At 42.9% G+C, this 26,323-nt stretch overlaps 1 protein-coding gene and 1 long non-coding RNA gene across 2 annotated transcripts in view; one reads left to right on the top strand and one right to left on the bottom strand.

Moving 5' to 3' along the window:
* The first annotated feature begins 1,978 nt into the window (after positions 1–1,978).
* Positions 1,979–24,547, top strand: GOT2 (glutamic-oxaloacetic transaminase 2). Its single transcript, XM_059905159.1, has 10 exons — positions 1,979–2,191; positions 11,637–11,793; positions 14,000–14,128; positions 16,396–16,455; positions 16,988–17,149; positions 17,522–17,626; positions 18,748–18,898; positions 19,377–19,542; positions 22,572–22,722; positions 23,303–24,547. Exons 1-10 carry the CDS (start codon positions 2,103–2,105, stop codon positions 23,423–23,425), a joined length of 1,293 nt encoding a protein of 430 aa, XP_059761142.1. The 5' UTR covers positions 1,979–2,102; the 3' UTR covers positions 23,426–24,547.
* The window catches only part of LOC132353753 (uncharacterized), a 57,651-nt gene continuing 49,859 nt past the window's right edge, over positions 18,532–26,323 (bottom strand). Inside the window, exon 5 of the long non-coding RNA XR_009499084.1 lies at positions 18,532–19,721. This is a non-coding gene — a long non-coding RNA (uncharacterized LOC132353753). The remainder of the gene's footprint in view (positions 19,722–26,323) is intronic.

The following is a 26,323-nucleotide window of genomic DNA, read 5'->3' as shown; positions in this document are numbered from 1 at the left end:
AAGCTCATCCCGGAAACACTTCCTCTGGGTCTGACTGAGGGTGACTAGGAAATGGGAAAAAGGCCTGGAGAAGCTCCAGACACCGTGGAACAGAGCATGATATCTAGTCATTTCCAACTGCTGGAACCCAGAGCCTGTGAATGTCTGAACCCAAACATTGCCCAGATTGCCTAGTCCAGGGGCTTGCACCGTAGTTTGTTAAAACTGTTTTCTTAAAAAAAAAAAACAAAACTGATGGACCTTACACATATACATATGAATGCTTACTTGGAAGTTCATATGTAAAATACAGAGAAGTATAGACATCATGTTTGACTTTAGGGCAGGGGTGGCTGCCAGAGGCTCTCTGACTGCAGTGGCAAGTGGACGGCTTAAAGGATCAGCAGCTACTAATTGGCAGATTAGGACCGAAACCTGAAATGCAGGATTCGAGAATGCAAGTCATCAATAGTAGGATTAGGGGTAGGCGGTGGGAGGGTGAAAAAACCCCGGGAAATGGCCAGAAGGGGTGATCAGTCAGAAGGGGGAAGCTGACCAGCCACTGCCTTCCCCTGGAGGGAGAGTCATAAGATGGAGAGCCACCCTGAGCCCTGACTGTGATGAGAAGAAAGACAGGAAACGGTGGGGGCAGAAGGGACAGTGAAGAGGGGCACAGGCCGTGCTTTCTCCCTCCTCCATCTCCCACATGTGAAATATCGTACGTCCTGCAAAGTTCAGATCAAAGGCCATCTCCTCCACGAAGCCCTCCCCGATTTCCACAGCTGGCACCGAGTCCTCCCTCCTGTGCCCTCCCACGGTTCTCTCCCCTCCATCTGATCTTTGCCACATTCTGCCTCCTCCTATTATGGCTCCCTTAAAAGGTAGCTAGTGTGTACCTTTTGCACTTGATTTTTTTGCCCCTTCCTTTAGACTCCTGCCTGGAATGGAGACATGACGGCTCAAGTTGCAGCTCCCATCTTGGACCACTGGGTGAGGGGTACGCCTTAGTGAGGACGGAGGCACAAGCTGGGTCCCTGAGGACTTTGTGGGGCAGAAATGCCACGCCAGCCCTTGACTGCCCATCTCCATATTTTTATGTTAGAGAAATACATTTTATCTTGATTAAGCCGATTATTTTGGGTCTCTGTTACCTGCACACAACCCCAATTTTAACTGATACACTGGGAATTATTTCAGACTCCTTTTCTATTTCTCCCTGCATTTAATCACCAAACACTTTTGATTCTTACTCCATGATATGTCCCAGATCTGTAACCTTTTCTCCATCATTGCTACTTCTACCTGAATTCAGACAATCAAGAATTTCTTGCCTGGATTATTGTGTCAGCCTTCTTTTGACCTTGTCTCCCTACCTCTTAGGAGAGTCCTTTCCAATCCACCTTTCACACCAGCGACTCAAATTAGCTTTCTAACGAGAAAGTTAAATGTATATGTTACAGAGACCCACACCCAGAATGGTGATAATCGTTAATATTATCTGTAATTTTTTATGAAGCAAATATGACAAAGTTGTCTTATTCCCTCCATAAGGGCAAACATCCTCTTGTGCCCTCCTGATCCTGAGTTGAACTGTCTCCTTGGTGTATTCTTTCAAACTTTTACATAGATTTATGAATGAATGTATGGTATGATTTTGTGTATTTTAAAATTTTATCTAAACGGCGCCATATTATACCTATAGTTCTGCGACTTGCTTTTTTACGTTTTTGAGGTTTATACATGCTGATACCTATAAACTGAGCTCATTCATGTCAGTAGTAACAGCTACCTCTTCGGTCAGGTCCGTCGTCATTAAATGAATGAAGCGTGTCGAGCGCTGTGAAAGGCAATAAACTGTGTTGTCTCTGTTTTCCGGGACCACGAGGCGCCGGCGGTGCAGACACCCCCTGCGGCGGGACCCAAGGCCTCACGGAAGCCAAGCCACTCCGCTCCGGCCGCCAGGGTGCGCTGTGACGCGGCTCGGGGCCTGGCGGGAGGCCGCTCTAGCCTCGCCCGGGGAAGTCGCTGTCCTTACCTTCAGCAGGACCTCGCGCCTCCGTGTCCGTGCCCGCTGGCATCTCCGCTCCGTCCTCCAGCTACCCACTGCCCTGTTGCCGCCCACCATGGCCCTGCTACACTCCGGCCGCGTCCTGTCCGGAGTCGCCGCCGCCTTCCACCCAGGCCTCGCTGCCGCGGCTTCTGCCAGAGCCAGGTAAGCAGGGGAAAAAGGAGCCAGGGCGACGGGCCTGCGAGCTGCCGGCGCCTCAGAACATCTAACCCGCCTTCAAAGCACACGCGTGCACCTTCACACACCAACTTTCTCTGCTACCCCCTCGGCTTCACAGGGGGCTGAGGATTGAGCGTCCGCGCCTCACAATAACCCTTCGGGTCCTACCTCCCACCCCTCCCATGCCCCTAGGACTGTCGGAGAGCCGGCCAACGCGTTCCCCTGGGTTAGGAAGTGTGGCCCTCTACGGCACCCGGACTCCCATTCAAGGTGGAGAGGTCACGACACGCAGATTCGACGCAGTGCGGGTGGGGGCAAGGGGAGAGCCCCCGGGCTGTGGCGCCGAGCCGGCCTCGCGCGGATTGGCTGCGGCGCCGGGAATGCTTCGGCCCGGTTGCCTGCGCCGGGCGGGGCTGGGGGGTGGGGGGACGTGAGCCCTTGACCCGCTGCTCTGGGGAGTGGCGGGACTCACCTGTTGGGGTCTCCCTGGGCCGCGGCAGGGCTGGAGGGGCGGCGGCTGGCTCCCGTTTGTGTGCCGGGGGAAGAAAGCTCAAGGGAGGAAGGTTCTCAGGGCCCTGGCTTTCGGGCTCGGCGTTCCTCCCTGCATCCTGTGACCTTGGCGCGCGGCATTCTCCCGCCTGTGTCGCCCCCTGAGTCACCGGTGATCCCCTCCCCCTGGCCCTTTGGCCCTTGGACGTAAGAGTCGGGGTGTAGTGACTTTCCCCCGTTTTATCCCTTAGGTCTGGCTGTAGGGAAGTAGCCTTTCTTCCCCCCCCTCTTGCTCTGCTCTTGGTTTAGTGAATATTTCCTCATCGCAGTTACACAGAGCCAGGCACTGGACCAGATGCTCGTGCTAGATGCAGCGGTGGACAAGCCTGAGGGAGGGACCGGTGTCACTCAAAAAATTCCAAATGTGTAATTTCAAACTGTGTGATGTGTTGCAGAGAAAAGGTTAAAGAGCATTAAACGAGTTAGTATTTCCTTCCTAGTGGAGAGAACCAAGCCAGGCTATTTAATTCACTCAAGAAGCCGATTTGGGAGAGTGCCCTTAATGACTACCTAATCAGGAACCGAGTCTCCAAACCACCCCAGTCAGATCTTAACTCCAAAGAGCAAAGCCTTGACCTCTCATACCTGCCTTGGCCTTTCGTTTGAATGTACGCACGGTGTCTTTAAGCCGGCAGAACGTTTGTCCTTACCAAAGCCCCCACACTCTTGGCAGTACAGTTTTGTCCAGGCTTTCACTCTTTCTTCTTTAACTAATTTGGTTCCTTCTTGGCCCACTGTCAAGGTGTGCTCTTTAAGGCAGCCTACCTGGACCAGAATTAGGGAGGGGTTATCATTTATGCAGCAGATTTGGAGAACAGAAAATAGTGCCTAAAATTATGGGCAAGTGAAAGTCTGTTTCACCATTGTAGTAATCTTAAAATAATCTCTTATTTTATGGATTTGGTTGAGTGGCCTACAGCTCTGCTTACAAGGTGCTTGGTGAAATCCCTATGGGTGTTACCTTTTAGTCTCTCTTTCACTTTGACAGCCTAACTTGTTTTTCTTTTGTGTCTTTTCACATTATAATGTGAATTCCATGAGAGCAGAGACTGTATCTACTTGTTCACTGTTATAATATAGTATTTCAGGACTTAGAACATTGGCTGGCATGTCTTTCAAATTGAATATTTTAATTTTAAACCTTGATTTTTAAATTAATGCAATGGAAACAAAAATGACATTTTAGCATTGTATCTTAGTTCAAAGTGTAAACGTAGGGGAACCAGAGTCGTTCAAAATGTGTACCAAAAAAGTCTTAAAATATTTGAGCACCTGCCGTTGAGGAGGTGCTGTTCAGGTTTAACAATGCTGCATGATTCGGTGGTAGAACCAGATGCCGTATCTAACTATGACTGTTAACTGTTCAGACAACAAGGAAGTTAAGAATCTCCACTCCTGCCACGGTGGATGTGATCTTTACCTAAAGCCAAATGGTAAAATTGTAAAACATTTAAACAACTAATTGAAGTTTTTTTTTGTTTTTATTTTTTTTAAAACAGCTCATTCTAATACAATGAAACCTTGGCAGTTGGTATTCTGAAGGACTGAGGATTTATCCTATGACATACTTAATTTTCATACTTAGGTCATTTAAATGGAACTCTCTAACTTCAAGTGTTCCTATAGCTGCATTTTTTATACAGAAGGAACTAACCTTTAACCTTTTCTTCCTGACCTGTGCTGTAAAAGCATAGTGACATGAAATCAGACATAGTCACAGGTCAGTGAAGAAAGGAAAATATGCTAATGTATTTGTATTATAGATACCTATTCTTAATTATTTAATTCTGATTATTTAATTTGTAGTTAAATAACTGTAGGAGTATCATGAGACCCTTTAGAAAGGCAGTGTGCAGTAGTGGTACAATAACCAGTAAGAGGATTATAATTGTAGTATTGTCTTCGCCGTTTTTTAGCTCTATGATCATGAGCAAGTTAATTAACTTCTCTTCTTATTTTAAAATAAGAAGGTGAGGGAAAACATTTTAAAAACTATAAAGCACTAGGTAGACTCCCAGAAAAATTGCAAGGTATTTGAGTTGGAAATGCTTATCTGAATACTTTGTACCTAACATCTTTTGGTTGGCTGGTCAATATTGCTCAATGGCTGAAGCTTTGTGCTTTTGTCCAAAGTACATAGATAGGAATGCTTTGTAGGCCACAAGTTATCAGTATCAATTTTGTCCCTGGAACACTCTTGGTTTCCTCTCATACTATCCCTTAAAACCATTAGAGTTCTTACAGTGTGGGTGTGATCTTTACCCTTAGAAGGAATGGAATAAAAAAGGGCATAGAGGACTGAACATCATTACTCATATAGGACTGACTAATCAAATTAAGTATTCCTGCTCCTCTATTTAGATGGTTTAAGATTTAGTGTTTTGAAATTTTTTTAGAATTCTTCTTAAAAGATACCACTCTCAATCAGTTCTCTGCCAGAAGACTCAAGGCTATGATTTCTGAGAGAATTTCTCTACTAGATAAACTTTTTAAAGAACTTGACAAATAAGTGCTTTTCACACCCTTTAATAAGAATGGTGCCTTCTCCTTGTGGTTTAGGAGCAGCGGCTCTGTCATTGTTGATGGAAGGCCCTGGAAACAGAACCATCTTTTTAAAAATGAAAATTGCTTATTAAAAGTTCTCTGTATGTCATTGGGCATTCAAGGTGTTCCTTGCACTCATCAGTTAATGACAGTGATATAGGTGGGCAGGTGGCTACATGTTTTCAGGGTCTGAATCATGGGTAGGACATAATGAAAGCTTTCGTCAGGCCCAGTTCAGAAGTTGCTTCGAGGTAGTATCTGTTTCTTACTATTGCTTAGATACTGGGACAATCAAGCAGCCTAGAACACTGAAAAAGAATGAGAAGGATTTTGAGCTGGCAGTAGCGCTAGTGAGGAGGAAGAATGATAACATCTCCGAGACTCCGGAAAAAACTAAATAGTAATAATTGAGAAGCAGGAAAGACCTGCATATTTGGTCATAAAGTTATGACTTATGCTCCTTGAATTTTCTACATACTTGCCTCACCAGTCTCCATACTAGTGGCAAGGTGGTTATAAATAAAAGTGTATTAGTAATAATTTAGTAACAGTGATACCAGCTAACATCAAGCACTGTGTATCAGGCTCTGTTTTTGAGTGTTTTACATTTAATAGCTCCTTTCATCCTTGTAACAACCCTGCAAGATAGGTACTGTTGTGCCCCCATTTTACAGGTAAGAAAAATTGAGACTTAGAGAAGTTAATTGATTCGCCTGTGCTCACACAGCTGGTAGGTGGTTGAGCATTTGAATCCATGCAGTTTGCCCTACTGACATTGCACGGGGCAAGCTATTAAAAGAAGTAAAAGCCTGGGACATCTGAAAATGGAATAATTCACCCTTTGTTAAGAGAGAATTAGCTGTACGTACCAATTACAGCTACTGAGACTGAGACAATTTTCAACTTGTCAGGAGAGCTTAAATTTAACTCTACTGTCTTGTCCAACCAGCCATCCAGCGTGCCTGGTGGAGGAGAGAGGTATATTAGTGCTGATTGGCCACAAGTTCAACAAGAGAACGATCACTGGGAAAGAAATTCTAATGGAATAATTCGCCAAGCTTTCAGCATGGGTAGTGTACTGTGCTGTGCTGAAACATTTGATTGGTTGGGACTGAATAAATGATTACTAAAAGAATGTGGGCTATTTCACCTAAGTTATTGGGAACCTTGCTTCCCTAGCTTCTACTTTCTACTGCAACACCCCCTGTCTGTTTCTTACCCTTAGCCTTTATTCTTATGCCTCTGCTTAGAAAGTCTTTTTCCTCCTTTCATCTGTAGCATAGATCACCTCCTCCTGGAAGCCTTCCTAAGCCTGTACTTACCTCCCCTTCCCACGCTATCAGGTCCTCTCCTCAGGGCCCCCATAAATAATTATCTGTGCCCTGAGCCTGTCTTCGTCACTGTACATTATCCCTCCACCCCCTCCACCCCCACCCTGCATTGTTTATAACTCCCTACTGGTCACTCCACTGGGCTAATCTGGTGGTGAGGGATTGTGTTTCACTCTTCTTTGTATCCCCAGCTCTTAGCACACCGCAGTTTCTCAGTGATTGATTTAGAGATCATAAGGACTTTGTTTTCTTTATGAAATATGAAACTGTGTAAAAAACTTCTTGCCCATTTCCCCTGAAGAAGAAGGGTAGAATAATCTTTTTCTCAGAACAGTAATTTAGCATGAGGTGAAACCTCAGTTTAATGCATTAATGCCTCCATGCTGCCAGGAGGATTGGAAAAAAAGATGGTGCTTTTCCAGGGCCAATCACAAAGACAGTTTCTGGTGAAAGATAGCCTGAAATTTTTGTGTTTTCTGTATCTAGGATTCAATTTGGGGAAGGCCAAATGAAAGTGTTTTTAGATGTTGTTTGGTCCCTTGATTACGATAGGATTTTGAGTGCCTGAGAAATAATTATTGCTTACCTATTTAATCAAAACAACAACAACAAAAATATTAAACATATAACATGATTGTAAAGAACCTTAGCTCTTTCAAACGTGCAGAACATCAATTAGGAAAAAAAAAGAACTTTGAGTTGGAAAATGGAAGAAAAAAAACAACAATCATAGTACCTTAAATACTTCTGTTCTCTGAATTTCTAGCCAAAACTAAGATTAATCTACTAAATTTGTTCAGTAATAATCTCACAAATGTGCAGAACCATTTTTGATTTTTTGTTTTATTCTATCCTTAAATAATCAAGGACGTAAGAGAGTCAGCATAGAGCATAGAGAAGTATTCTGCTAAAACACAGAATCTCTACCATCTAGACAGATTATACAGAAGGTAAAAAATAACCTTTCATATTGTAGGTGAAGTCATTAATCACTAAACCAAGAAAGATTGAGCAAAACTTTGTTAAAATGTTAACACATTTCGTAGCTTCTTTTCAGACTCAGTTATTATAAATCAAAACAAAATTCACTTTCCAAGGTTTGTCTTTAAACGCTCTTTCATATTTACAACAAACTGACACACTTTAAGATAGTATAACAGATTTCTCAGTTTAATTTCTGACACGGTAAATATTGGTAGTTACGCTCCACATAAATAAAGGCTTTTCTGGGCCCTCAGTAAGTTTTTAGAGCGTAAAGTGATACAAAGGCTGAAATGTTTGAGAACCACTGCTTTAGCATAACACTTCTTTTTTTAAAATTTAATTTATTTATTTTTATTTTTGGCTGTGTTGGGTCTTCGTTTCTGTGCAAGGACTTTCTCTAGTTGTGGCAAGCAGGGGCCACTCTTCATCGCGGTGCGCGGGCCTCTTCTCTATCGCGGCCTCTCTTGTTGCGGAGCACAGGCTCCAGACGCGCAGGCTCAGTAGTTGTGGCTCACGGGCCTAGTTGCTCCGCGGCATGTGGGATCTTCCCAGACCAGGGCTCGAACCCGTGTTCCCTGCATTGGCAGGCGGATTCTCAACCACTGCGCCACCAGGGAAGCCCCTAGCATAAACAGAAACTTACATACAGTTGTATTTCTCTGTCACTGTTGTATAGTCTCAACCATTCATTACTTATAACTTTAACTGAAGTAACTTATATTTCACAGATAAAACGGGGGAGGAAGTTGATGTCAGTCCTACACAAGCATTTTGACAGATTAGTAAAGCTTATAAACACACACAGTACAACTTCTGCAGCCACACACACACACACACACAGGTCCCTTTTATACGTTCTTAAAATGTCAACAACGAACATGTTCACTAAAATGATCCAAAGCTATAGCCTCTCTAAAGCATATAAAAATAAGAAGCAAAAGTATATAAACTTTAAATTAGGCTTAGTAATCAGTATGTCAATATTTTATCATACTTAGAAATTATCTCGGTATCCAATGGTTAATCCATAAAGTCACTGTAATATAAGTCAAAGATTTTAAGTTATTTAAAGATCTTGGAAATTGTCTTCAAGCTACAAAATTTAATTACTGTTCTCCCATAACCCTAGTCTAATCATGAGAAAAACATCAGACAAATTCCAATAGAGGGGCATCCTACAGTATCCCTAACCAGTACTCCCCCAAACAGTCAAGGTCATCAAAACAAGGTATGTCTGATACGGTCACAGCCAAGAGGAGCCTAAGGAGACATGACAGCTAAATGTAATGTGGTGTCCTGGAACAGATATAGAACATTAGGTAAAAACTAAAGAAGTCTGAATAAATTGTAGATATAACATATCAACACTGTTTCATTAATTGTAACAAATGTACCCTACTAATATACAACATTAAGAGGAAACTGTTGTGGGGTGGGTGTATGGGAGCTCTGTACTATCTGTTCAATTTTCTCTAAATATAAACTTATAAAAAATCAAGTCTATTAGTAAAAAGTAAAAATATATTACTACTGTTAAAATTTTTAATTTGTCAAAATAAAAATTAGTTGAACACAAATTTATATTTTCCATAGTTTTAAATGTTACATAGGAGTGATGTTAGCTTATTTTATCAGTGAACCAGTATAAGTTTAGGAAAAACAAACCCACATAGAGTAAAATGTATGCTTGTATTATACTTAACACGAATAAATAAAAGACTTAGCTGTTTTTTAAAATCAAAATTAAACTAGTCTCATTTATCAGAGATTTACCTTATATGAACTTGAATTTTGTTTGTGTGTTTTTGGCTGCACTGCAATGCATGTGGGATAGTTCCCCGACCAGGGATCGAACCCAGGCCCCCTGCGGTGGAAGTGCAGAGTCCTAACCACTGGACCACCAGGGAAGTCCCTGAACTTGAATTTTTAAAACGTTTCTGAGTTAGTTGCTTTAAGAGAAAAAAAAATTTAATACTAGCACATTTTAAGCACTAGAAATTTAGTTTCTATAACACAGAACAGAGCACCTTGACTTTTGGTTTTTTTATAATCTAATTTATCAGTACTCTCCTGAGATGGAAAACATTTCGCATTCAGACACTCAGAGGTAAAACCCCCCCAAAAAAGCCTGTCTGAATTACATATGGAGAGCTTATAGCTCTTAAGACCTACAACTTCAGCCACTGGTAAAGAGTAAAGACACACAATCTCAGGTCTGATTAAAAAAACATGCAAAAAACAACAACCAACCAGATTGTCTGTCATCTCTCCCAGTGGAGAATAGATCTCTGCTACCCATTTACAGAGATCACTGGTCACAGCACAAAACCAAGTTCACAGTCAGTGTTGCCGACAGGGACTAGCTTATTGGCCATAGAGGAACCAGAACCCCCAAATTAGTAGGCAGTGGGGAACAAGCTAGAGAAACAGTTATTTACAGTGATATTTCCTCTTGGGATTCACTCAGGGAGTGCACACCCCCTGCAACACAGTTCACCTGGCTCTGCCAGGTAAATCTACTGGGCATTGGTGGATGACCCCTAACACTGTTAAAGGATAAGTTATTTTTTAATTCTCATTTTTTATACATTTTTTAAATATTTATTTTTTTAATTTGTCTGTGCCGGGTCTTAGTTGTAGCGCACGGGATCTTTGTTGCTGCATGCTCATTGCTGCACACGGGATCTTTAGTTGTGGCATGCGAACTCTTTAGTTGCAGCATGTGGGATCTAGTTCCCTGAACAGGGATCAAACCCAGGCCCCCTGCGTTGGGGGTGTGGAGTCGTAGCCACTGGACCACCGGGGAAGTCCCTATTTTTTATACATTTTTTTAAAGGTTACTTTCCATTTACAGTTATTACAAAATACTGGCTGTATTCCCTGTGTTGTGCGATACATGCTTGAGCCTATCTCACACCCAATAGTTTGTACCCGCCGCTCCCCACCCCTATATCACCCCTCCCCCATCACCACTGGTAACCACTGGTTTGTTCCCCGTACTTGTGGGTCTGCTTCTTTATTCACTAGTTTGTTGTATTTTTTAGATTCCACATATAAGTAACATTATACAATATTTGTCTTTCTCTCTCTGACTTAATTTCACTTAGCATAACGCCCTCCAAGTCTATCCATATTGCTGCAAATGGCAAGATTTCGTTTAAAGGATATTTTTTTAATGTAAAATCATGACTCATACAAATATAAAATAATGAATATTGTTAAGCATTTTAACTCAATAAGTAATGAGGAAATCAGTAAGATGTTACAACCAGTTCTAAATACCTGGCAATTCTCTGTCATCCTCTCCACCTCTACTGCCCCCATCCTTGTTCAAGCCCTCATCTTTCTCTCGCTGGGTGCTGGACCAGATTTTCCAGTGATCCTTCCCTCTCTGCATTCAGTACCCCACCTTGTGACCAGATGAGCTCTAAAAATGCAAGTCTCCTCATGTCACTGTTCTTACCTGGTCACCATCCCCCCTTCAAAAAAAAACCTTAAATGATTCTGTATATTTTCACTACATCCAAAGTAGAGCCCAGGAACCTGTATTTTAATAAGCTTTCCAAATGATGCCCTTAACAAGTTGGGGAACAGGATAAAACGCAATCCCTTTGGTTGGGTGTCACAGAACACCCTTACATTGGTCCTTGCTTACTTCTCTAGTCTCATCTTTTACCACTCACAGCTTCTCACTGCCAGATTACTTGAAATAGCCTTTGCCTGGGAATCCAGGTCAGGTTTGGACTGCTTTGAAAGTGTATACACGCACCCTGTCCTCCCAGGATGATTCAGGTGCCCCCACCTTTTGCTTCTCACAGCATTTGTATTAATATTATTGGCCTCCACTCTTCTGCAAGGTGCTTTGAAGTCTTATGCAGTGTTGGATTATTGGTGTCTATTGCTATATCATGTGCATGGTAGACATGCAAACATTTGTTGAAATGGATTTTTGGCAGATCCCAGACGTCTTTGGCCAGGGAAATCTAGTTACTGTGACTGATGTCTTAGATTTCCCATTTCAGCTCCTGGTGGGCTCATGTGGAGATGGGGCCCCCAGATCCCATCCTGGGAGTCACAGAAGCCTATAAGAGAGACACCAACAGCAAAAAGATGAATCTGGGAGTTGGTGCCTACCGGGATGATAATGGAAAGCCTTACGTGCTCCCCAGTGTCCGGAAGGTAAGCTTGCCAGACATCTGTTTGATGGGGATGAATAACTGAAGGGCACTTCTGAAGAGAGACAGAAAGACTCCTGGACAGGGAGTCAGGAGACCTGGGTTCTAGTTCTGATACTGCTTGAATCACATAGAGTGTCTGGGCTGTAGTCTCCTTGGCTATAAAAGTGAGAGGTTGGAACTATATGGTCTTTTCCAAGATTGAACTTATATGATTATCTGTAAAACAGGCAGAGTGTCATGTTTAATCCTGAGGATGCACAAAAGGACCAAGCATTTAAACATTGTCTCTTGGTGATAGGAATAGCCCTTTGTGGATGAGGGTTACCATTGTTATTTTCCATTTCTCTCATTTTGATTGCCTTAATTAAACCCTCCTACCCAGGCGTGTTCTGTCCTTTCTTCCTATTGAGCTATAGAATAATTTTCTTTATTTTGTCGTATTTTTATTAGTAGTCTTTCTATTGGTTATCACAACTCTAAATAATGTAACTAATTTCCTTAGAACAGTTTTTTGTTTTGTTTTGTTGTGTTTTGGCCGCGTTGGGTCTTCCTTTCTTTGCGTGTGGGCTTTTCTCTAGTTGCAGCGAGCGGGGGCTACTCTTTGTTGCAGTGCATGAGCTTCTCCTTGCGGTGGCTTCTCTTGTTGCGGAGCTCGGGCTCTAGGGTGCATGGGCTCAGCAGCTGTGGCTCGTGGGCTCTAGAGCACAGGCTCAGTAGTTGTGGCGCAAGGGCTTAGTTGCATATCCTGCAGCATGTGGGATCTTCCTGGACCAGGGCTCGAATCCGTGTCCCCTGCACTGGCAGGCGGATTCTTAACCACTGCGCCACCAGGGAAGTCCCAGAACAATTTTTTAAAAGAAAGTATGTGTTTCCTTTCCATCTGCACCTCCTCTGATGAAATATGTGCTGCTTTGTCACTTCCAAACATGGGGTAGTGACGTGTTGTTCCTACATACAGCAGAACTAGGCATCCTTAGTGGAAGTTACAGAAGCATACTTTGGGGTGGGAGTAAAGAACCCTGTGATCATCTGAGCTGCAGTAGGCTGGCTCAGGCCTTCGTGAGCCACTGCAGTAACAGAGCATGGGCTGAATGAACCACTGAAAGAAGAAATTTCTGAGTGTATGGGAGTGTGGATTAGGTGTCCTCTCTCTAATTCCCTGAGTAGAAAAAAAAGGACTCAAGAAATGGTTGTGATGAGAAGACTCACAAAAAACTGCTGGCTGCTGGGTCTCACGTCCTGCAGGGATTGCTTCTGTTCTCAGTAAATCAGTTTAAAGTATTCAGCATGTGTTAGCTATTGATACAAGCTGAAACACCACCACACACTTTTGTACATTACCTCTTAACTCTTCACCTCAATCATATGAGGTGTAGAAACAGCTGTTCCCCCATTCAACAGGTGAGCAAACAGAGGTTCAGGGAGGTTAACAAATCACCCAGGGTCACACAGCTAGTAAGGGACAGCCAGGCCTCTGACTCCAAAGCATGAAGATATGTGACTATTACTATGAACCTTTTGAAGTTCTTAGACTGGTATATACCTTGAAATACTTCTTCTTTATGTATTTGTTTTGATTTTATCATCTTATATCTATTTTAAGTGTTGCTCTTAAACCTTGTTCTTGTGCATCCAAAGAATGCCATTTTTTATTAAACCAAGAGACACCATATACCTACCCATTCACATAAAACCTAACTTAATGGGCTTCCCTGGTGGTGCAGTGGTTAAGAATCCGCCTGCCAGTGCAGGGGACACGGGTTCGAGCCCTGGTCTGGGAAGATCCCACATGCCGTGGAACGACTAAGCCCGTGTGCCACAACTACTGAGCCTGTGCTCTAGAGCCCGTGAGCCACAACTACTGAGCCCATGTGCCACAACTACTGAGCCTGCACTCCCTGCTCTCCGCAACTAGAGAAAGCCCGCGCACAGCAACAAAGATCCAATGCAGCCAAAAATAAATAAATAAAATAAATAAATTTTAAAAAACCAAAAAACCTAACTTATGTAAGTAAAATATGATAAAAATTTAATATTTCTGCTCTGTAATATAAAATATATTGTACTTACCCTTCTTCTTGAACAATATCTCCAAATTATTTTAAAAGGCTTTACTTCCAAAATTTAACTTATAAAACATTAGATATTATTCATGGTAATTCCAGGTAAGGAGAAGAAACTAAATGGATGCATTTTCTCTTGTCTAGGCAGAGGCCCAGATTGCTGCAAGAAGTTTGGACAAAGAATACCTGCCCATTGGGGGACTGGCTGAATTTTGTAAGGCATCTGCAGAACTAGCCCTGGGTGAGAACAACGAAGTGTTGAAAAGTGGCCGGGTAAGGAGAACAGACTCTGGCATCATACGGGTCTCTTTTTAAATTTAACAGTTTAAACAAATATGAAATAATTTAAATAAGAAAAGATACACCACTTTGTGTGTGATGATTGTTTTTAGGTGGCCACACGATGACTAATATCTCATCTTTCGGTAGTAAACTGCCACTAATTCAATAAAAGATTTCATATAATACCAATTCCAAAAATGTAGTAGTAATCCTAAAAATGTTGTAGTGATTTGACTTAAGATTTGACAGTTTTTGCTGTTAGTCTCTGTGTGTGCTTATGTTCATTTTACACTGAATGGCTTTGAGGAATGCCAAACTATGCCAAGTTTTAAGGCCTATAATTAGCCCCCACCCTCATGTCCCAAGCTGCCAGCTTAGGTAGAGGAAACAGGCAGAAAACAAGCCACAGGGTGACTGTCGGGGCCAGGACAAGTCTGGCACTCCTCTGCCGCCCCTTCACAGCCAGCTTGGATGTTGAAAGAGCAGACCGTGCTCCCTCCGTGCTGTCCCCCTCCTCTCAGAGGGCAGAGAGCATCACTGCAGCCAAGAGGTGAAGCACAAGTGGTTCCTAGGTGTCTCCTCCCTCCAGCTCCCTGGGGGCCCTCTTACTGTGGAAGAAAGAGGCCCCTAAAGGTCACTAAACATAAGCTTTTTACAAACAGATTCTCATATGCACCCACAGAGTAAACACAGGCCCAGCACTTGTAGTAGAAGACTCACATCATGCAGATGGGATGCAGCCAGCCAGCCTGACATGTGGTCTCATGTGCATTATAGTTTCCTTGCTTTTGAAACAAATGTGTTTTTTTTTTTTTAACTCCAAGTGTTTTTATTTTTTTATTTTTTTAAAATTATTTATTGATTTATTTATTGGCTGTGTTGGGTCTTCATTGCTGCATGTGGGCTTTCTGTAGTTGTGGAGAACGGGTGCTACTCTTCGTTGCGGTGCGTGGGCTTCTCAGAGCGCAGTCTCAGTAGTTGTGGCGCACGGGCTTAGTTGCTCTGTGGCATTTGGGATCCTTCGGGACCAGGGCTCAAACCCGTGCCCCCTGCATTGGCAGGCGGGTTCTTAACCACTGCGCCACCAGGGAAGTCCCACAAATGTGTTTTTTTTAATAGATACATTTGTGTGTTTAAATATTTATTTTTCTGGGTAAGTCTGGGGGAAAACACACAAAGCAAAGCTAAGCTAACACATCTCCCCTCCCCATTCCCAAGGCCAGAATGAATAGTTTATTCACAATACTAGTCTAAGAACATTAGTTCATTAAGTGGGAAAAAAGCATACAACCTCGACCCCAGGGTAATGTAGTAATGATCCTAAGTAATTTTTGCTTAGTCTGTGTATTATCTAGCGAATTGTAACCTAAGTGTAAGACTGGCCTATCTTAAAATCACATCAGCTTCTCTTTTATAAATTGCTATGCCTTTCTGATTCTTATTATCAGATTTACAGTTAGGTTTTTATTTCTAACATGCCAAAGTTTGCACAGGCAAACTTTGTTTACTAAAGAGTTTGTTAGTAGGGTTCCCCCCATTTAATCCACTGCCTTCCAGTCCAGAAAGTAGATTTATGTTTTGTAGAGCCTTGTACTTCTATGGTGCCTAAAAAAAAAACAACAAAAAACCCTACTCTAGTTTCTTACTCATCCCCTAAAGTTGACCAATTTGAAGATTTACCTCAGGCCATCTCCCTGTTACCCAAAAAGTATTTTCAGATTATGAAAACTCATAGAATATTACTCATGTAATAATGTTATTCTAATATACTTGTTGACTTTTTAAGATGACTTGCTTTTTGATGTTCAGAGAGTCATTCAATTTCATGTAAGTCTAGAATAATATTTGAATGTAGTGACTGTTCATCGTGTCTTTTTTTCTCTATATAAATCACTCCTTTTTCATATCTGGTGGGGGGCTGTGTCCTGAAAGTTTCTCATATAACACAGTATGATACTAACAACTTTCAGGGCAGGCCATAAGGAATTAGCTTCCACATCAGCACAGGTGTTAGAAACTGAAGAGCCAGGTCTTTTGAGAACCTGTAAGGAGAGTTGCTCTCTCTTAGAAAATGGAATGAAACAGTAGTACTGTTCTCTCGTTCCTAAATACTCATTTGGAAGGGTGTCTTCATCTTCTGAAGAAAGAAGGGTACTGACCATACGGTGCCTCCCTGTGGGCTTGAGCTCAGGGTTGTTAAGTCGTGGGCCCGTAGAGAGAGTGCTGCACCTCACTGACCAGGGCTGTCTCTCCTTCAGTATATCACCGTGCAGACCATTTCTGGAACCGGGGCCTTAAGGATTGGAGCCAATTTTCTGGTGAGTCTGGAAACTCCTTCAGTAAGACGGTCTGTAAGCTGGGGGTGATGGGGTTCCCTATTGCATATGTGTTTGACTTCTGACCCAGAAGTAGATTTCCTCTTTCCACAAAGCTGGAAGATTTCCGGTTCTCTAATAAATGGAGTTGGGAGGAGAGGGGGGAATGGAAATACTTAGAAGAAATTATAAGGAAGAGATAATTATAAGTACAATTTATTGAGCACCTACTGTAACTAGGAGCTTTTATATCTTAACTTGTTTAATCTTTCTGAGGGAGATTTAGTTAATGCCATTTTACAGAGGAAGAAAGTGAGTCCCAGACAGGTCCTTGGCTACATAGCCAGTATAATTGTTGCAGCCTGATTCCAACCCAGGCAGTCTCACTGCTGAGTCATCACTGTCTCTCAATTGTAGAGAGAAGCTGACTTTCAGTAGAGAAAAATGTCTTCTCAGTTAAATATATCAACTTTTCTGTTGTTGTTTTTGCCTCTCCTTTCTTCATTTTTCCATTCCCTTTCATTCCATCTTTTAGCAAAGATTTTTTAAGTTCAGCCGAGATGTCTTTCTGCCCAAACCATCCTGGGGAAATCATACGCCCATCTTCAGGGACGCTGGCATGCAGCTACATAGTTATCGATACTATGACCCCAAGACGTGTGGCTTTGACTTCACAGGCGCTATTGAGGACATTTCAGTAAGTGTGGCTTTCAGGGCAGGAGGGGGAAGGAACAAGGAATAAACCTCCCTGTGGAGATTTGATGTCTCCCACTTAGGTCTCAATATCCAACTTAAAACACTGGGATGAGGGACTTCCCTGGTGGTCCAGTGGTTGAGACTCCGTGCTTCCACTGCAGGGGGCACGGGTTCAATCCCTGGTCGGGGAACTAAGATCCTGCATGCCGCACAGAGCGGCCAAAAAAAACAAAAACCAAAAAACCAGGATGAGCTAATTCCAAGACCTCACGTTATTTTCGTTACTTATCAAATAATGATGACCCTATGGCATTTCAGGTAAATGATCTCCTTTAAAGCTGCAAAGTAATCTCTTGGTTGTTGTTCTCTTTAGAAAATACCAGCACAGAGTGTTATTCTCCTGCACGCCTGTGCCCACAATCCCACGGGAGTGGACCCTCGTCCTGAACAGTGGAAGGAGATGGCTGCAGTGGTGAAGGTGAGGCAGGTGGACTGACCGGTGACTGCTCTGTGTTTAGTAACTAGCCTTGGATGCTTCACTTGGCAAAGTCTTAACAGTGAGAGTTAACCTCGAGGCTGCATGAAATTTCCACGCATTGCGTAGTTGCCAGGAAAGAACTCCTTGTTTGCGTAATTAGCAGTTCTATAATTGATGATACATGAGCAGTTTGAAAATAATTTTTGCTCCTCAGCCAAGATGTATAGAATTCTGATAAAACTTGTCGCTGGCTACTCTGCACAGTCGGTATCCCTGGCCCCAGGATATCTGCTGTTGGTGCCTACACTTGCCCTTGTCAGTGGCTACTTGTTCATGCTTTTATCCTCTTTTTCACATCCCCTCCTGTCTTTTCCACTCTCCTTGGCATTGCTGTTAATTATTTACAGTGATTCTTATTCTTCTGTGAGAGAAGGCACTAGTCAAAATGCCCAAGGAGGAAGATACTCCTGTTGGCTTGTGTCCCCATTCTCATTCCTTTCGGTTTCCCTTTCTTTACATTCTGTCACACCTAAGCTGTGAACAGAGTGGGACAGAGAAACAGCATTCAGAGAGCACTTTCAAAATGAGATGGTTATAATGAGGCTGTCCCCTGAGCCCTGGGAATAAGATGGCCTGCCAGAGTCAGTCTTATTAGCCCCAGGAAAGGCTGAGGCTCGTCCTGTGTTGGCTGGACCAAAATAATTACCCAGACCACTGTGGGCCTTAGAAGAGCTTCCTGTTTGGACTTCCCTGGTGGTCCAGTGGTTAAGACTCCATGCTTCCAATGCAGGGGGTGTGGGTTCGATCCCTGGTCAGGGAACTAAGATCACACATGCCATACTTCCTGTTTGACCAGACAGCATTCTGTCCAGGTTGGATTAAGATTATCTTTTCTTAATGTCTTCTTGAAGGCCCATATCCACCAAAGTATTGAATAAAAAAATATATATATTGATATCTTAACTCTAGGAAAATTAAACATCTCCAAACTGCCACCTGGGGAGAAAACTGTTGACTTTGTCTGAATGAAGCAGGCATGGTCCCAATAAGCACAGGTAACCATCTGGGGCATCTTGAGAAGAACTGCCTAAAGCTTTGGTCATCTCTTCTTTCCTTTCCAGAAAAACAATCTTTTTGCATTCTTTGACATGGCCTACCAAGGGTTTGCCAGTGGCGATGGTAACAAGGATGCTTGGGCTGTGCGCCATTTCATCGAACAGGGCATTAATGTTTGTCTCTGCCAGTCCTATGCCAAGAACATGGGCTTATACGGTAAGCTAAAGGACCTAGGGTGATATGTGTTCTGTTGAGACTGAAGAAGTGGTGGGAGAGGGTGCCACAAAGGTGTAGTCTTGGAAGGGGTGGGTTGTGCGTGTGCGTGTGTTGTCCGTGTCCCTCTTACCCAGAGAGGAAAGACGGGTAGAGTGGATTTTACTGCTCTAAGCCATATCTTATTCAGTGTCCCTGAATTCCTCCAGCAAAGAAACCTGTCACGGCTTCTCTAAACAAAAAGTGACTGCTCTGTGAGCCAAGAAGATAGAAACAATGAAGAGAGACCTGTGACCACTCTCTAGTACTCCAACTTTCTGTTGTAGATTCACCATGCTGGTTGTTGAAAACTTCTTGTTTATAACAAAGCGTTATTTTGTGCTTCTGATGGAAACAGATAACACATGGCAAATGGAATCATGACTGCCTTTAGTATTTTAGATAGGAGAACCAGAAGACAAGATCCATTTTGTCTTTTCAGGGGAGCGCGTGGGAGCTTTCACTGTGGTCTGCAAAGATGCTGATGAAGCCAAGAGGGTAGAATCACAGTTGAAGATCCTGATCCGACCCATGTATTCCAACCCTCCTCTCAATGGGGCCCGGATTGCCTCCACCATTCTGACCAGCCCGGATTTGCGGAAACAATGGTAAAGGCGCTTTGCCATTCCCCAGCCATCTGCCCTTCCCACCACTGATCCTTCAGAGCTCCTTTATACTTGGCTTATAGGGACATGCAGTGTCACTCAGCTTCCATATGTGGAAGGGGAGGAAGGAGAGAGGAGTGTGCATTTTGTCAGCACTTTCGAACAAATAAGTTGGTTGTTCCCTGTAAGAGAAAACATTGGTCTAGATTAGGGGTTGGCACACTATGTTCTGCAGGTCAAATCTAGGCTGCCCCCATTTCTTTTTTCTTTTTTTTTTTTTTTTTAACTTTTGTGTGTGTGTCTCCAAGTGTGCTGTTTCTTTTTAAATTTATTTATTTATTTATTTATGGCTGTGTTGGGTCTTCGTTTCTGTGCGAGGGCTTTCTCTAGTTGTGGCAAGCGGGGGCCACTCTTCATCGCGGTGCGCGGGCCTCTCACTATCGCGGCCTCTCTTGTTGCGGAGCACAGGCTCCAGACGCGCAGGCTCAGTAATTGTGGCTCACGGGCCTAATTGCTCCGCGGCATGTGGGATCTTCCCAGACCAGGGCTCGAACCCATGTCCCCTGCATTGGGAGGCAGATTCTCAACCACTGCGCCACCAGGAAGCCCTGCCCCCATTTCTTGATGAATTGTGTATGGATGCTTTCATGTCACAACAGCAGAGTTCAGTAGTTGTGACAGAGAATGTGCAGCTCACAAAACCTAACATATTTACGATTTAGCCCTTTAGAGAAAGCTTGCCAACCCCTGCTATATATAATTTGGAGTCATGGAAGGTGTGGTTTGTTATATAAGAGTTTATCCTGTGTAGCTGATTAACCGAGGGCATAGATCCCTAAGCAGCTAATTGGATAGAAAAGCTAAGCCTGTGAGAAACTTCATCCGTAGCTCACCTGGTCATCATGGAACAACTGTTTTTTCTACCTTGGATTAATCCTCTGAACATTGAAGTAAATAGAGTCTGGTTCAGGATATTTCTTTTCAGTACAACAGATCTATGCAAGGCTTACCAAAAAATCAACTACTTTTTAAATTAGATCTGTTATAAAATTAATGTGTGAGTACATTTCAGAAAGTTTGGGCAAGTCACTATAACCCAGATTTTTTTTCTTTGCCTGTTATTATTCATAGTTGTAACATGAATAGTATGTCCATGTATCATATGTATGTGTAAATATGTTATATATGTGTGTGTAGGGTTGGTTTTGTTTTTGTCACTAAGAATTATTCTAAGCTTTTTTTCTTAATATTTTTAAGTGGTTTTTAAAAATATTTCCATGGTCCTTAATGGTTATCAAGATGTTTATTTTTTTAATGTGTGCATTTCAATACTCATTTGAAGTCTGTAGTGTACAGAGATGACAGAGATACTGTGCTAGGTGACTAAGATATCTCTTCCCTTGGGGAGTTTATAATCTAGTGAGAGAGATACACGTATAGCATTGCTACAAGACAGATGGAATAAATGCTGAGTAAAGGAAGAACTATTGATTAGTGGGGAATGAGGGAGGAAGTGATGCGGACAGCAGCATTTGAGCTCTGCCTTGAAGAGAGAAGGCACTTTTTTCCAAAGGAAAGGAAGGGGAAAGATGTGCGTGAGGATCAGCATGGGCACGTGATGTGCATCGTGCAGGGTGTGCTTCAAACCAAGTGGGTTTCGTAGCAGAAACACTGAGTGTGAGGAGGGTGGAGAAGGCAGCAAAGCTGGGAAGGTGGGAGCAGATCATGAAGCACCTTGATATTGTGAGAAGTCAGAACTTCATTCTGTGGACAATAAGGAGCATGGGGGCGGTGGGGGGGGCAGTGGTTGCTAAGGTGGCCCTGGATCTAGCCATGGTCATGTACTCAGTGCCTTTAGGGACCAGGCCTCAAAGTGAATGAAGCTGGATGGATAGGACTACAGGAAATTTAAAATCAAATGCCATCCTTAGTGGGGCTAGGGGCTCCAGCCGGTAATCACAAGGCTGGTGCAGTGTTGCCAGCTTCTTGTTTTTCAAGAGAGGCTACAAATCCACGTCTTTATGTGCATGTACCAAATCTAAGAATGTTTAACTGGGTCAAACAAGACATGACAAAGACTCTTATTCGGCCTTTCATTGGCAGTGTGTAACCTCTGTTCTACCTCTGCATGACATCATGGTGGAGAGATGGTTTGAAAAGTGAACACATAAGAACAATGAGATAAATTATTTACAGTCATCTAGTTAGTGAGAGCCCACAAGAATTTCCCATAGCTCCATAGGAACAGAATGAAAGGGTAGATTCTGAGGAAGGGGAAGACTGTGTCCTGAATCCAGCGAGCATGCACAGTCAGAGGACTGCCTTCTGTGCTCCCCCAGATAGAATTCACCCTCTTCTCAGGGCTCTCTTAACACAGCACAATTCTATCCATTCTTGACTTATCCCGCCTTGTTCCATAGTCAGTTGTTTACAGGTTTGCTCCCAGCCGCAATGGTAAGCTTTTAAAGGGAGGGGCCGGGTCTCAGTCCTCCCTTTCTCCTCAGCACCTAGCACATGGCTGGGCACATGGTAGGTTCACAGCAAACTGTCTTTAATTGTGAAAGCAGGAATGTTTCTTCCATCCATGTTAAAGAATAAGGTCATATTTTACTGTTTAATTTGCAGCTTTTGCCCCTTGAATAAAGGATGGAGAGCCTTAGTCCTCCTATGTTTTAGAGTGATTTAGTCATTCATTTTTCTTTTTTTAAAATTGAAAATCTAATTGGCTTTATTAAATAATTCATGAATTGGGCAGTATCCATCTAGTAAATAGAAAGGCACTCCGCATTCATTTTTCTTAATAACTCAATTACGTCAACTATTTTAGTTGCCTGATCAAAGTGGTGTTCTGATATAAAGCAGGATGCTGTAAAATAGCTTTCTTCCGAGACCAGTGACAACACAGGACTCGGTCAAAAACGGAGAATTGAGGCACGCTAGACCGGTACTCAAGGGAGGTAAAAATGCCGGGAACTGGCTTATCTTGTCGGCGCTTGGCGAGAATTGAGCTCCATCTTGGGGGTTTTTTCCAGGTTACAAGAAGTAAAGGGCATGGCCGACCGCATCATTAGCATGCGGACTCAGCTGGTCTCCAACCTCAAGAAGGAGGGCTCCTCCCACAACTGGCAGCACATCGTTGACCAGATTGGCATGTTTTGTTTCACAGGCCTAAAGCCTGAACAGGTGAGTGGACTCCGATTTCTCCGCAGCAGACCAATTGATCAGTCCTTGCAAACCAAAATTCCTCAGGTCACCTACCCATTTAGGATTACTCTAAAAACAGTCATTTTGAAGCTTCATTCATAGGTAAAAGAAATATGAAGCTTTCATTTGGTTTTACTCTTTGCTGGTCGTTTACCTGTCTGTATCCTCTATGAGGTTGCACACTTCTGAAGAACAGATCTTGTTTTGATCATTTTTATAAACACTGCCGTTTCTCAGAAAGATTCCAGAACAAGCAGGAGCCTGAATATTGATAAGAAGAGTAGCTGTTCCATAGCTGGATTCTGGATCAATTTTTCTACAAAGGCTGAATATAAGATTTTTTTCACCTGGTCACACTTTAGAATTCAACATCCTACTTTAAAATAGCTTTTTATTCTTCTTTCATTCTAAGCTAGCATACCAAATTCTGGGAATAGGGTTTAAGTGAGAAAACAGACCTTCTGTTATTTTCCTGTTCTAACTGTTGGCTAATTGTGCCATGCCAGGGCTGGGGAGACCCCCCTGACCAGGAAGTGCCCACACACTCTTCTCTCTGCAGGTGGAGCGGCTGACCAAGGAGTTCTCCATCTACATGACAAAGGATGGCCGTATCTCTGTGGCAGGGGTCACCTCAGGCAACGTGGGCTACCTTGCTCATGCCATTCACCAGGTCACCAAGTAATTCCCCTGGTCAGAGGGAACAGAGACAACCTTCCTGTCTTCAGCCTCTGCTATTGTGAGATTCACATGGAGGAAGAGGGAGAGTGGATGGTGGTGAGCGGATCATTTTTTTCAACCACAGTACTTTAAAACTCAGCAATTGAATGTGTTTCTCAGAAAAGAATGTGCAGTGAAAGAGGGCGGAGGCACCTGTGGCTGGTGTTGGGAACTCTGTGGCTGTAAACCAAACTCTCACTCATCCTTTTCTCTCCAGTTTTTCCAACAGTTTACATGTACAAGAAAGATATAAGCCCAAAAAATACCTGTCAATCACACCATTGCAATATTTCAGAAGCTTTAACAGAAGCACCTTTTGGTGTTGCGGGTTCCTCTGTAAAGCCAGCGTGAAAATAGCACCTATTAGAGGCTTTGTGAAAAGACCTAGTTCTAACATTAACAGTCAGCCTCATGTTTGTCCTCCCATGATTGAGCAACCTTATCAACAAACCGTATGACAGAAATCATGTTTTACAGCGAGTCTGCTACCGCTGCAGCAAAGAAAATAAAAGATGCTATTTCCTGTCTTATTTAAGAAAAAAAGAAAGAAGGCTCTCCTTTTTAGTACTTGCAGGCGTTTTAATGTTCCTCTTTTTTCCTTACTCACTGCTGTTCTTTTCCTTAGGCACAAAGATCTATAACTAGCCTAGATTTTCATCCTGTTCTACTCCTTGATTGACCGTCAGTCCCATCCCATAGGATTTACTTATTTGAAGAATGAAGAACAATATTTACTGCTCATCCCATACCCTCGCTTTTCTTGGCAAAGAATAGCGGAGAGTAGGTAACTGCACTTTATTTCAGCATCCCCTTCAATGATTGTTATCTCCTGTAGGGATGTTGCTCTGCCCAGTTGGACCTCGTAGCTTTGTTCAGTATGGTTGTGCAGTCACTCATTTCATATCATGAGTCAGGCAATGCAGGGTAGAATCGGGAAAGAGGATATTCTGGGCTTTGATTTTAACTTTTGTGTGCTGCCAGCTGGGCTCAGGCTTTACCCTTTGGAAGGATAACCACCATTTGCTCTAATCATGTAGACTTATTGCAGCCTGGTCTCTCTGTTACAATAAAGTTACTGTAGACCCAACCGCCATCTACCATGTTATCTTTTTTCTTTAATGGGATGAAAGGGTAGGAGTGGATATATATCCCTGGAATCTGGAATTGTGTCCAGATGACCATAAGCCAAGAGATGTTTTAGCTGTTTCGAATGTAAACCAAAGCCACATCTTTGTCGTGTCATTCCTCACGTCCAGTCCAACAACGCTGAAAATGTGGGTACAATCCTTTGGACCTTGGTGGACAAGTAAATGGAGTGCCTCAAAGGATCCTGTGGCTAGAGGCAGTGATGAGGAGATGGGGAGGGGAGGTGGCAACTTTGGTGTCTAGAGGAGTCAAGTAGGTAATATAAACGAACAGTGCATGTAAAGTAAAAAAGCGATGTGAACTGGGTGTGAGATGATTGTCAGTGACCATCCCGCATCCTCAGAGATGAGGCATAGTAGGGAAGTAAGTGACAGGTACTGTGAAAATGAAAGCCCAGGGTTGCAGGTCTTAAATTTTTCAAATAAAATGGAAATCCTGATTTTTATGGGAGGTCTATTGATGCTTAAAAGCTGGCAACTAATTTTTTTATTATTATTATTAATGATTTGCAAGCAAGATGCAAACAGTAGATCGCCAGTGTGCAGCCTCTACTATAAAGTCATATGCTCTGTCAGCAGACATCCCAAGGTTATTCTGTCACCTTCTGCTTAATGCCAGGAGCCATTCAAGATAGGACAGCTACTGGGCAGACAGGCAGTGGAGCAGGAGTCAGGCCCAGAGCCCAACCACAGTGTTTTGATTATTGCTGGGAGGGGAAAGCAGGCTCAACTTGTTCCTTCCCCCTTGCTTCTCCTCGCTCTCTGAGAGACACAGTACATGATGGGCTCACTCCTGCTCCTTGGCTCTCTGTGTTCCTATTGCTAATGGATACACCAAGGTGGTAAAAGGTCAAGTGAATGGACTGATTCACTGGATGTCTTTGGGAAACTATCTTAAATGGGGAAACAGTAAACACATTAGTCAGCTGCTCTGTAAAGGAGAAGACTGCCTAGCTTAGAAGAAACTGCTTTAAGTCTCCCTGTCTGGAGCCAAAATGATTGAAAGTTGGCTGCCAAGACCTCAGCTGGAAAAGGAACTTGACCACCCGACTGACCTTGTTATTTTTAAACGCATGTATTTCCAGCTCACCCTGGACCAAGTCCTATTCCTCACTGAAAAGTCGTGTAGGGTGTGAACCTGATGTTTTTCTCACAGTTCAGTCTGTTGGCCATCAACCTTTTCCTCATTTCCTACTAGGGTCTAAGATGTTCTTCCACTTGATGGAGGAGGTAGCTTGCCTGCCCAGAAAGAGTAGTCACGCCTTGTTTCACCATCATTTGAGGTAGGATAGTTCCCAAAGCTGGATTTTTTTTTTTTTTAATATTAGTTCCCTGGCCGTACCTCTAGGCACTCTGACTCAATATGTCTCAGGTAAGCCTTGTGAATCTATTTTTTTAAATGAGAAAAAGAAAACTTTCTAGGTGATGCAGACACAGCTGACGCATGGGCCAGCCATTGGGTGCTATTAGAACAACTGCCTTAGGCTTACATCTAAACAGCCAAAGTCCAGCTCACTCAACCAACTTGAGAATTTTGTTTGAAACTTTTTTCCTTACTTCTAGGCTGTGGAAATTTTTTAAATTAATTTTTATTGGTGTATAGTTGATTGGAAAAAAATTTTAATATAAATTATTGGTTTATTTATATCTAATAACTGAAAGACCAACTTTTTCTTTTTTTAAATGACAGTCTTATAGAAAGGTTGAGAATAATATTG

The sequence above is a fragment of the Balaenoptera ricei genome, chromosome 19 (genome assembly GCF_028023285.1).
Source record: "Balaenoptera ricei isolate mBalRic1 chromosome 19, mBalRic1.hap2, whole genome shotgun sequence".
In the NCBI taxonomy this organism is placed as follows: Eukaryota; Metazoa; Chordata; class Mammalia; order Artiodactyla; family Balaenopteridae; genus Balaenoptera; species Balaenoptera ricei.
This window is presented reverse-complemented; position numbering and strand designations above follow the sequence as displayed.